The 14014-nt window shown below is 33.8% G+C and overlaps 1 protein-coding gene across 1 annotated transcript in view; it reads right to left on the reverse strand.

Annotated features, from left to right (window-relative positions):
* Nucleotides 1–14014, reverse strand: part of LOC150107422 (transcription initiation factor TFIID subunit 1-like) — a 960372-nt gene that overhangs the window by 759057 nt on the left and 187301 nt on the right. Inside the window, exon 9 of the mRNA XM_090391850.1 lies at nt 7256–7343. Coding sequence (XP_090247976.1) covers nt 7256–7343 — 88 coding nt within the window. The remainder of the gene's footprint in view (nt 1–7255; nt 7344–14014) is intronic.

Below are 14014 nucleotides of genomic sequence, written 5' to 3' on the forward strand. Positions count from 1 at the left end.
AGACAGAATTCAGGAATGGATGCACAGGAATTAGGTACTTAATGGGAGGGACAGCATGGTGTGAAGGGAAGGTCCTGACTTAGTTATTTACTCACTTTCCACAGTAAAGTGACAATTAAGTTGGATAATGGAAATGATACTGCTAAACTTTGCAAAGACATCTGACAGGATACAACATGGAACTCTATCAAATCAACTGGAACAAACAGGGATAGACAGACATGAAGATAATGACATGGGCAATGGACAGACATCAGAGAGCAGTATATACTGGAATAAAATCAAAGAGAAAGCAGGTGACCAGAGACCACAGGCTAATGCTGTTCTATTTGCATATATTGGGAATGGCTTGAGATGAAATAGAATATCTAGTTTTTTCCAATATTATTGAAATGAGAATATTTAATAAAGAAGGTAAAGAGGATGATTTGAATAGACACATGGTGTTAGCAAAGAATAATGGTTACTAGATTAATGTAAACAAAATATAAGGTTATGCAATCTGGGCTGAAAACTGTGTATTATGCTGATGAGATTGCAGTGCAGGAAATTGATGATGATGCTAGGAATATGGATGATGGACAGGGAATTGAAGTTAAGAGGACATAGTATAAAATTGGATAAAGTATCTCCAAGGATCACTTGGCTGTTAAGAAACACACTGACAACATCACTAAGGAAATTATTATCCCTCAAAAGTTTCCTTTTCTATGGAATGTCCTTTTTCCCAGCCATTTACAGTCTCATGTCCTGTGGTACTACAATGATATTAAATAGTAGATATCATGGCAAAATATTCTGTTTGCCATGATATATACTCACTTTTCATGACTAAATGACTTTCTGCTTTCCTGATCCAAACAATTATGCTGACTGAATAACTGAAGTAATACTTACCATATCCCTCATTCATCATAAAATCTTCTGTCCACTGTAGCAATTAGTTCTTAAACAAATGTGCTAAATTATATGAAGAAAAACTAATCTAAAAAGTGAAAATTAGAGGGAAAAAAAAAACTAAAAAAAGTAACTCAAGTCAAAGACTCCAGCTTTGCATGCAGCAGAAGGTAAAAAAAACAAACAATAAATCCAAATCTGACATTTAAAGGCTAAATACAAAATAGTTCTCTCGCTGGTTCAAATAACAGTTGAGTCTTCTAGTCCCTCACCAAGGCTACTCTAAATGCAAGTTCTCTTCATGCTTCCACTTCTCATAAATAATAATAACTAGACTTCTGTTATCTATCTTTCCTTCAACATTTCTACAGATGGCCAAAAAAAATCATCCCCCCTTTGCACTATACCAACAATAGCTAAGTACCTGCTTCATCTAATTTTCCACCACAAAGACATCGAAGGAATTGAATCTTTAATAAAAAGTCTTCAATGGTCATGGTGGTATTCTTCCAACTGAGCATTATCTGTGTCATCTTTGCTGATCTGGTATCAACCCATGAGCTTTGAAGCAAACACCAAGAGAAAAAAGGGGAGGGGAGAAGCATATAACTCAGCCTTTAAACTATCATCCCAGTACTTTCTCACATCACCACAGTTCTCTCAAAAATAATGAAGGACATTAATAATCAACTAATTGAAGGCTAAGCAATATGTATTCCACTACTTTAAAGCAAATCTTACCATTAAACACCTTTAAAGAGAAGTCATGAAAAGGTTTGTAGAAACACACGATTGCTCTAGTCATTTCTAGAGTAAATGATTAGGACTGGTATACAGATATCTTTATTTATATCATACTATCACCTTATGGTATGCATTCCAAAGGTAGAGTACCTCAGAACTCTGCATTTTCATCTATACCCTTCCGCCTATACATCAATAGTCTGCTCTCATCAATCTCAAATTTTGCTGATGATAATATACACTCCATTCTACCTCTTCATTTGAAAAAATATTCTTCATACTGAAATGAAACCTTACTGAAATGTCACAAATTTCGAGATCTTCCATAACCAATGCCTTAAAAACAAATCCCCTTGCCATTCTCCAGTAGGATGAAGACATCACATTGTGAACTTCAATATACCACCAAAACATCATCTTTTCTTATTTCTCATAAGAAAGATTTCACTTCACTTCTCCTTACTTTTTGAAAATACTTAGATCTTCAGACAAGGTCACTTTTCTCTTCTTAGTTTAGCTAACTTCCAGCCTTTCTGGCACAAACACATCATATCCATCTTCACTGTCCAAAAATAAACAAAGAAATAAATAAAATTAGCATTACTGACAAACCTACTTCTCACTTGTGCAACTCTGCACACTATATAAATTGTTGTTAGTGTAACAACTGCCTATGTGGCATTTCTGCTGATATTCGATTGTTTTAATAATAAGGAGGGAAAAATATAATATTCAAAAATCATTAAGTGGTAATATAAACTATGTTAAACATGCAACAGTTTAGTCAAATCTGTAATAATTACATGAAACAGTCAGTTTACTTCATTGTGTAAAATCTTGTTTTTTGTCACATAGAGGATTGAATATCATCAACACCAAAATCCCAAATTTGTACAATCATAGAATACTGTTCTCACAATTAGAATAGTGCATCAAACCACAACTGAACTATGCTATCCTGAAGAGGACAGTATTGTGTGTTTTGATGCTTAACAGATGATCGCTTTTCCCTACAAATCACAAACTCTGTCTAATCACTTTCTCATAAATATTCTGTTTGCCTTTACCATACATATTTTCATTGATGCTGTTCATTAGCTTTCATTCACTTTCCACTAAGCATGTAAAAACATAAGTAGATGGATGATATCTATACATGGTTCAACTTCAGTCTTAGAAATTTAACTTCTCATCCTCTTCTTCCATTCTATTTGCGTCCTCTCTTCTTTTGAAAAGTCAATGAGAAAGACTCTTCGAAAGAAGAGGAGGCAAATAGAATGGAAAAAGAGGATGAGAGGTTATGAGGGTGGTCTGAAAAGTTCTTAGCATAACAACGAAAAAAAGAATTTATAATTTCAAAATTACTTTTATTTTTCAACATAATTTCCCTTAGGACTAATACACTTATTCCAGCAATGCTCCAGCACCATTATCCTGTCCCTGTAGTGGTTCCTAGTAAGATCTGCAAATTATCCCTCTACAGCTGAAATTCTTGATTCGAATAAAAACACTGACCAGCGAGGAAGTGTTTTAGTTTTGGGAAGAAATAGAAGTCAGAGGGAGCGAAATCTGGGGAATAGGGTGGATATTCCAACAATTCATAGTGCAGATCCCTTAATTTTCCCATTGCCAAAACACCTTGTGGACAGGTGCAATGTCCTGATGAAAGATGATTTTTTCTTCTGCAAACTGGGTCTTTTCTCACAAATTTTTGCGTCTAGTCTGGTTAAAAGATCAGAATAATATTCCCCGGTTATTGTTTTACTCTTTTCAAGATAATTAATAAAAAAATACTTTAGCATCCCAAAACATTGATGTCATGACCTTTCCTGATCGACCAGCTTCTGTCCACTGTTTTGACTGCTCTTTGAATTCTGGTGTGTAATGGTGAATCCAAGTCTCATCCATAGTAATAAATCGATGCACAAAATCAGTTTTATTCTTGTTAAAATGCACGAAGCACTGTTCAGAGATTTTCATGTGAGTGTGTTTTTAATCTGCTGTGAGCAAGCTTGGCACCCATCTTGAGCAAAGCTTATTTATTTGCAATTTTTCATGCAAAATATATCCCAGGTTCTTTTGAAATGCCTATAGTCTCAACAATTTCACGACTTTGACTCCCCAGTGATCCAATATATATATATATATAGTGCACTTGATCAATGATTTCTGGTGTTGTTACACTTTTTGTCCTTGAGAATGTCCTTCATGTGGATCATCTTCAAGGCTGGTACGGCCACGTTTAAACTTGACAGCCCATTTCTTAATTGTCAAAAATGAAGCAGAAGAGTGCCCATAAACGTTTATGAGCTTCGAATGAATTTCTTTTGCATTAAACCTTCTTTTAATGTAAGAATGGTAAGAATGAAGCTGAACAATGTATAGATGTTGTCCATCTATTTAAAGCATTTTACATTGGGCCCTGTTCTAGCAAGACAGGTGTCACTTACCACAGCTAAATGTGCTGTTTATTCATTCAAGGATGATAGTTTGCCTCTAATAGACTAGCCAGCTCTTATGATTCAGTATTATTGACAGAACTCAAGACATATCTACATGAAGAATGGAAGTTTCCCATGATGTTTGCCTGAAAAGTTATATATGCTTCATATATATATATATATATATATATATATATATATCATCATCAAATTCCTGACATGTACCCTCACAGGGTGTACAGGATATGATAGTACTACATGAAAAACTTACATCATTACTAAATTCTTATCTACAATTTTCCTCCAAATCAATCTGTTACCTGTGAAGACTCCAACATTATCAGATCTTATATTTCTATCTTCTAAGGCACTTTTTACTGTATCAATCCACCTTGATCTTGGTCTTCCTCTCGGTCTTTTTTCTGCCAACCAGGCAGAGAACACTTGTTTGGCTAATCTTTCCTCTTCCATTCTGTTTAAATGACCATACCATATGAGATTAGCTCTGTAACACATTCCTGGATGCTAACAATGTCAAGTTCTTTCCTAATATCCTCATTTTTAATACATTGTCATCGATGCCATCTTTTCATGCCCCTAATCTTTCTCAGGACTCTGATATCTGCAGTCTCTAGTCTTCGGTCAACTGTTTTATTTCTAACCCAGCTCTACATAAGTTAAAATTGGTTTGAACACTATCTGGTATATAGCTAATTTAGGGTTATGACTAATTTCTCTCTTATTCCTCATAAATAAAATCAGTTGACTTCCTACCATACCAGCTTTGTTGATTCTGTTGTCTATTTCCATATTTAATTTAACATCTTCATTAAAAATTGTACCTAGGTAGTTGAATTATTCAATTTAGTTCAACTGAAATGTTCAACGGTATTCAATTTAGTCAGGCAATCTCGCAGACTTGTAGGGGATTTATTTAGAAGTATAACATTTTCTGCATAAAATAAAGAGCTAAGATTAACATCTCCAATTTTGATATCAGATTTAATACCACTTTCCTTCATATAGATAATGAATAACAGAGGAATAGTGTACATCCTTGTCTTGCACTAGATTTAACATTAAACCATCTTCCTATACTTCATCAATTCGAACTGCTGACTTACAACTCAAATAAAGACTCAACTCAAATATGTATTGCTTGATGCCCCAATGACACCATACAACGGTAGTGTTTTGAATAGCTTCTCTCTCTTGGCACCTTGTCATATGCCTTTTTTCCAAATCTACAAAACTTAAATTAAATACAGATCTTCGTTATATTTCCATTGATTCCTCAATATTTGTTGTAAAGTGAAAATCTGATCAACCTTCATTTGGACTGAATCCAGATTGTTCTTCACCAAGCTTTTCTTCCACAATCCTTCTCAACCATTTCTCATGTATACTTGCATAAATATTACCAGGAACACTCAGTATAGAAATACCTCTGTAATTCTCACATTCAGTTTTATTTCCCTTTTCATATATGGGCACTATGAGAGCTCTACTCCAATCATCTGGAATTCGTTCCTGTGTCCAGGCCTTCTGAACTATGCAGTGTAGCCAATGTAAGACTTTTTAAACTTCCATTGCATTTCTGGTCAAATATCTTCTACTCCAGCTGACTTTTCACACTTCAGACTTTTCATGGCTTTTTCAACTTCAAGTATGGATATGTATTCCTGATTGCATGCCTGTTGAGTGTTTTTTTATCACTGTCCTGTCACTGATTGTTTCATTTAGCAATTTTTCAAAGTAATTACTCCATACATCAAGGATATCTTTTTTTTTTCTGCAGTTTTCATGTCATCTTTATCATCTCTAATTCCTTTTACAGCACTCCATTTCTGAGTTTTTTCAACAACCTCCAGAATATCTTGCCACTTTCTTGTTATTTGTTTTCCATGTTCTTACCAAAGTCTTCCCATGATTTTTGTTAAGCTAGTTTTACAATAGTGTTTAGCTTTCTTACATTTGTCTCTGTATTCTCTAAGAGCACAAGCTGACTTATTTGACAAGAACTTTTGATTTATATCAAAATTATATAATGATTTAAGTACAGAATTATTCATAACCTGAATATTTATGAGGCACAACCTCATTCAAGATAGTAACAATAAGAAACAATGAACAAATTCCATACCATGATATCTCCCTCTCTCTCCCCCCTCCACACACACACACACACACACACACACACACACACACACACACACACACACACACACACACACACACACACACACACAGCTCTTCACATTATCATAAAACACTTCTAATATTTGCAGTATCACTGGCAGATCCAAGTTCTACTATCCAATTAAAAACACAGTATAGCAAAATGTGCTACTGCAAAGAGCTCAAGAGCATGAACTTGTTTTCTTCCAAATGCCATTTTCATCCTGTATATATGTATATATACAAAACTTTTTAAAGAATACCACCTGCATCATTTGCACAGTCTATTTTCATTCTCTACATCATTAATGCTTCAAGACAATCAAATACTTTTGGCAACACAATATTTGTGATAAATACTGAATGTAGTTTATCTTATATATAAATATTAAATGTAGCTTGAAACGTGTATATGAGTTTGGTGGATAGGAGGATGAGAGAGAGTTATGATAAAGACATTTAAGTTAGTGAGAGAATTTTATCAGATTAATCCAGAGGGGATAATGAAAACAGTAAAAGGTGATAGGGGAAGAACCAGACGTCATTCCTGGAAGTTATGTAAAAGTGTGGTGAAGAGGGATGTAAGTAAATTTTTTACATGGAGAATTGTCAGTGAATGGAATGCATTACCAGAATGTGTTGTTAATGCAAGGAGTGTTAAGGATTTTAAGATTCAGTATGATAAATATGTTGTAAGTTGAATGAACCTCCCACAATGAGTCTGCTGACTTCATGGAGGGTGCAATAATAATAATAATGCAATTTAAATTTATTGCTGCATATAGCACCCTTCAAATAAACTACAGATTTTTGTGTAAATGTGTGTAGTTTTTTTTTTTTTTTGTAAAATATGGTTATGAAAAAAGTATGGAAATATTACAATACTGATCCAAATACAACTAGAGAAAATGCCATTATATGAAAAATCACTATGTTTGTTTTATATTATTTAATCAAGCACAGCAGCAACCTAATAATTTATAATGAAGCCTTACCTTGCTGACTGAATGCTGAAGCAGTTCTGTTAAGAGTGGAAGGAACCCAACCAGCAGCATTATTTTTATTATTTAATTTTGCTAAAACCTACAAAAATAAATATATAATTATAGACAAGTCCAAAAATGATACACATTTTATAAGCAAGCACTTATGCAGAAAATGCAGAAATTAAAATTCTATCATAATATACTTATGGTTAAAATATTTTTAATTCCTTTATTTGTTAAGCTTAGCACTCAAAACAGCCTGCTCACTCAGACATAGATTACATGAGGTAAGTGGAAAATCGATCTCCAGGGATCCTGGCCCATTAAAACTACTTACATTCCACAACAATCTCAAATTAGACTGCAGACAAACAAACAAACAACTGTAAATACATTCTTCAAATATGGTACATTATCCTAATGGATGTACTTGGTTGGCAACAATGTTCAAATAAGTTATGACATGCAGTCTTTGCTCCTGGTATCAGAAGATCCAAATGTTGCCTGAAAATTTCCATTTCCACATCATCATACACTCAATTAACCTATGATTATGCTGACACAGCGCAAAGATGAGTCCAATGATGGATGCTGCTACTGTTGCATCCACAGCCAATATTTTAGCTGACAGAAGTGAAACATGGTAAGGTTATCTGCCAACATATCTATTTTTGTGGTAGGGCATAAAGCTCTATGTATTCTGCTATGCTGCTTTTCTGACCACTTAGAACTGCACTATTACTGACCTGACTGTACTTTTCTTTGACATTCTAATATTCTTTTACAAGAGAAATTATTTCCACTAACAGCAATGGAATTAGACAGAGGTTGAAATAAATATCTGAAGAATGAATCCTCTTTGATCCTCAGGCAATTATTCCTGAGTGGAATGATTTTTTTTTTTTTTTTTTGTAAATAGCAAATATATTTCTATCCTTGAAACAATTCATGTTTAGGTTCTAGAATAATCTATCTTCGAGGATTTAATCCAGAGGAGCAAAATTATTTTTTTGCTCCTAAATCATTCTGGTTCGTAGCAAAAAATTTCACTCTCAGAAAATAATACTCCATCTAAAACACACACACACACACATATATTTTTTAAATTCATTACAACATACACCCTGCTTATATCTTCTCTGTAAATAAAACTTTTCTTTTATTTCCATTTTGTATTTCAATAAAATTAAATTAATATTCTTTTTTCCTTGTTAATAATAATAAATAAAGAAATACTATTTTTGCATCTATTTTTTAACTACCATAATTCTTAAATTCATCCTCAATAGTCAATAAATAAATATAGATAAACATATATAAATATAAATAAATAAATAAATTATAAATGTGTGCGTGTGTTTCCAGAAGGAACATTATTTTCTGAGAGTGAAATTTTTTGCTCCAACCAAGAAGTACACTGTTTGGAAAGAAGTCAATGGATACCCCATGGGCAAGGTACATTAAGCCATGGAACAAGACACGTGTTTGTAGAGGGTATAAAGTTGAGAAATATGATGTTCACAAGTCAGTGGAACTGTGTCCAGGTGAAATGGCTATGAGAAGGGAACTGATGGAGCTTGAAAGAGCTGTTGTGATAGGATGCTATGTTGTATACCTATCTGTTTGGCAAATTGGGTCATCCCAAGTCAACAATCAGTGATGCCATACTGAGATGGAAGTGCAGGGAGTCAACTGTAAATGCTACCTGTAGTGAGCGACCCACCACACTCATCGAATGTGACCGTAGGATGTTTCATACTATAGGACCTCTGATTCATACAGTGTCACCTCAGTGGTGCAAAGAGCATGTACAATGGGATGTGAAAGCTTGGAAAGTTGTATCATGGAGCAATGAATCCCCGCTACACTACATCCTCTACTGAGTGTCAGCATGGTTGGCTGAGTAGTTAGCATATCTCCTCTCCAGCTAAGAGGCTGCAGGTTCAAATCCTACCAAGGGCATGGATATTTGTGATTGTCCTACGAACTATTTACCATATGTACTACTGCTGTAACCTGCCTATGGTGCAAAGACATGACCTTTGATGTCTTTGCACCATAAAAAAAAAGAAAAAAAAAACATATCAGCCCCCCCCCCCCCCCACCAAGTAGATGGATGGGTGTGGGAGATACTCGGTGAACATCTCTTATCAGTAGGTAGTTCCAACTATGAAATTCAGAGGTGACAGTTTAACAGTATGTTCCTGTTTTTCCTGGTTTGGCCTTGGACCTCTGTTTGTAGTGCCATGAACACTGAATTTTGAGAGGTATCTGAACATTCTGGACAATGCAATGCAATGCTTCCTACTTCGTGGAGTTTCTTTGAAACTGACCATTTCTCTTTCAGCAAGACAATGGACAATGCACCATGTCATAAGGCTGCAGCTGTAACTGCATGCTTTATGATTATTATTATACGGGTACCTCTATGGAGTTCGAACACTCACTGTGGGAGACCCAATCTATTGAAAAAATCTATCATATCTCTCCTTGAACCTATTAACAGACAACTGACTGTGGCAACCCATTCCACTCATTCACCACTCTCCAATCAAAAAATCTAGTTCTCATACTCCCCCCCCACTGACCACACCTTTATTCAACTTCCAGGGATGACCCCTTGTTCTGTTCCCTCTAGCCAAATGCTGAAACATTTCCCCTGCATCTATCCTATAAAACTCTGATGAAGAATACTAATTCTTCAGTAGATTCAAAAAAAGGCTAATTGGTTGTTTTCTTCTTTTTCTAAAATTGAATTCTGGAATGAATTTCATTTACTTTATTATAAAATATTCTAATCAGGAGAAGACCATTCCAACTACAAAAATGTTGTCAATAAGCCTGTACCAAAGCACACACATCTGGGAGAAATATTGTTGAGAGGACATCATTCAAAGTGTTCCGTTAAGTACACTGCTCAAAACAATTAGGGAATATTTTAGTTTCTGTCAGATAATTATAAATTTCTGCAAATAATTATAACTATTGGGTACTTTATACATGAATAAATCTTACTTATGGATAGGGTGTAATTGATGAGATATTGTTTAAATAATCGATATTTATTACAAATTTAACAAATTATACATTTTAGCATGAAATAATTTTAACAACAATAACAACAAGAATAGGCAAAAATGCTTTTGTTAATTTTTAATAGGGTGTATGGTCTCCATTAACAGCCGAAACAGCAGTACATCTTGATTGCATGGACCGGATAAGAGGATCAAGCAGTTCTTGTGGGATATTTCCCCACTCTTCTGTGACAGCAATTTCGAGGTCTTGAAGCAATCATGGTGGCACCAGTCGAGCAGAAATCTGGCTACCTAAAGTAGGGTTTCTCAAACTGTGTTCCGTGGAAGGTGAATAGGTGTTTTGCGAGAAGTTCTGGAATTTGTCATTTTTGTTTTCTAAGCATTTTTCATGAATAAATATTTTATAGTAAAAATATTCTGAGGAGAATAATATTCGTGAATATTCAGAAAGCTCAGACCCAGAACACCTAATAACATCTGTGTATCGTTAATTTTCACACATCGAAACCTTTCAACATTTGGGAAAGGGAATACCGCTGTTTATGACAGGTCATAAAAATTACCTGCAAGCCCATTACAACAATTGGTGTCATATCCTCTGTTCTCAAAACTGAAGGAAATGACATCTGTCAAATGTCAGTGACCAAGCAGCATATTTTTAAACATGGAAATATTCTTGAATTATCATTAATTTTCATTGAAATCTATCAACAATCAGGAAAGAGAATACCATCGTTTATGACCGATCATAAAAATTGCCTGCAAGCCGATTACAACAATGGGCGGTGGGCGTGTTCTCAAAACTGAACGAAATAACATTTGCATTGCAAATGTCAGTGACCAATCAGCAAGGAAGTATAAAGAAAATTTTTCCACTGAAATTGAAGATCAAGGTAGTCTGTATCCGGTTTTCAAATCTATTACTACTGAATACTTTCTTCGCAAGTTCGTATTGCAGCGTGTAAGTGATTGTTCAGAAACCGGAGTGCCGTGATTTTTTTAAAAGTAATAGGAAGACAGAGTTAAAATCTAATATGAATAAGAGACAAGGCACTTTGTTCAATTTTAGTATTAAGAAATCTCTTATTGAAGGTGTTTATGATGGAACAGATAGTGAGTCATCCACCTCAAGCCAACAAAGATCTCCAGGATGTACAAAAGGAGAGGAAAATTACCAGCACACTGTAAAAAAAGTCTGCATTCACTTGTAAGTACTTATAATAATATTATAAATATATTTGGTGATCAGAATGGGATATGTCAATGAAATTCAGCCCAAATTAATTTAATGATGTTTGCCTGAAGAAACTATGACATGCTACAAGATTTCATTAGTCCAGTGATTGATAACTAATTTAAATGTAATTTATATTTGTCAGCATGCCACACAGTATACATAAGTGTACTAATACTCTTTATGATTATGCCATAATTAATTATACTTTCATACATTAACATAAGTATAATTAATTAATACTTATGTTAATGTATGAACTTTAAAAAATTTTGGAAAGGTATTTACGAGTAAATTTGTTGGGACCGGGCCCTCGAAAAAAAAAATCAGCTAATGCCTTTTTATTCCAGTATATAGGAGTAGGCGAGGCGGCTTTTAAAAAAAGAATTCTTCTTACTCTTTTAACTAATTTTATAATTAATATCTGATTTATTTCGAACTGTTTAATTTTTTTTACCGAACATTTTATCAAATCATTCTTATTACAATTGCTTTTACATTATTCAATACGGTTTAGTATTTTTCTTACAAGTATTGTTACAATTCATATTTACTTTTGTGTATTGCAGTCTTTTTTTACTATTTTGCATTATTCATTTACTTTTATATTATTAGACATTTCTTATTTATAATTTTATTGTTTTTCATACTAAAGTTAGCTTTACAACACAACTCTATTTGTTTTTATTATAGCTCTGACAAATATTAGAATTTGAATATTATTGAAAAAATACCCATGGATTCTTGTTTAAAGACAGGAACTTTAACACAAGGAGGAGCAAGTACTTCTGCTGATACATCTACTCATATAATTGGAGAAGATATGGAATTGCGAACTGTGGTTTCTTCAAAAGCTAATATTAAAGAACGAGAGTCACCTAAGAACAGACCAAAACGGAAGTACTATGAAAGTTATTTAAATTATGGATTTACGTGTATTGGCAATACAAATGCTCCTGATGCAATGTGTGTTTTATGTAATAAAATACCAGTAAACAGTTCTTTGGCTCCAGCTAAACTTCGTAGTCACTTCAAAACGAAACACACTGATTACAAAGGAAAAGATATACATTTTTTTTTTAAGAGACGACATGACTCACTAGAAAAATGTAAACTTCAAATGGCTACAATTGCTACAACTGAAAATGCAACATAAGTGTCTTTTCGTGTGAGTTACCACATTGCACTTCATGGTGAAGCTCATACAATTGGTGAGACGCTCATTAAGCCTTGTGTGAAAGGCATTGTATCACAGTGGTGTAGCTAGGGGAGTGCGGAGGGGGGGGGGTCCACCCTGGGCGGTACTTTGAACCTTTTTGAACTTTTACAGTTAATTCTAAAATAGTCTCGAGAACTCAGTTCCAAATATTGTAATACTACTACGAATTTTCCTCAGGATTGCTGTAAGTTTTGCTAGTTGTAAGAGGAGTTTTTCTTAATGAAATTAATTAAGAATTACTTACATTATTATGAAATAGACTTCACCAATGTCATCAATGATTTTGCTAACAGAAAAGCAAAAAATATAACATCTTAGAATGTTGAAATTAAAGTTTTACTTCAAAAATAAACATAGTGCTTTAATTTATTTCATTATACATCGTTTTGACTTTTTGTAGTATTTTTGGTATGTACTGAGAGGGGCAGCAAAAGCTCTAGCTACACCACCGTTGTATCATGCATGTTAAACGAGCAGGTTGCTAAAAAAATAGATGCAGTACAATTATCAAATGATACTGTTTCATGCCACATCAAAGATCTTTCTGCTGACATAGAAAAGAGCTAATTCATCGACTTAGATTTGCAGGGAATATTCATTGCAAATGGATGAATTTACAGATGTCGCAGGACTCGCTGTATTACTAGTGTTTGTTCATTACATATTTGATAAAAGTATTGAAGAAGATTTACTCATGTGTGAATATCTACAAGAAAAAACTACCAGAGAAGATATATTCAACTGTATTAATAATTATATTACAAAACAGGAAATCAATTGAGAGAAGTGTATTGATATTTGTACAGATAGTGCTCATGCAATGGTAGGAAAGATGTAGTATAACACATATCCTGTAAATAGCTACAAGAGCCACCAAAAGTCATCGTGTTTTGCATAGACAAGCACTAGTAACAAAACGAATTCCTACACATTTAAAAACTATTTTGGATGAAGCCGTAAAAATGATCAACGATGTAAAATCTCAACCACTTCAATCCAGATTATTTAAAATTTTGTGCAATGAAATGGGTAGTGCACATAACGCACTTTTATTACATACTGAAGTGATATGGCTATCCAGAGGAAAAGCATTATTGAGGCTTTTTGAACTTCAAAGTGAGTTAATGGTCTTCTTCATGTCACATAATTTAGGACAAAATTTTATTGAATTATTAAGAAATTCTTCATGGTTGATGAGTCTTGCGTATCTGGCAGATATTTTTACAAAGTGCAATGAAATTAACTAATCATTAAAAGGAAAGAATATTACAATTTTTAAT

Source organism: Typopeltis vanoorti, chromosome 4 (assembly GCF_054136105.1).
Source record: "Typopeltis vanoorti isolate ZY-2024b chromosome 4, IOZ_Tvanoo_1.0, whole genome shotgun sequence".
In the NCBI taxonomy this organism is placed as follows: Eukaryota; Metazoa; Arthropoda; class Arachnida; order Uropygi; family Thelyphonidae; genus Typopeltis; species Typopeltis vanoorti.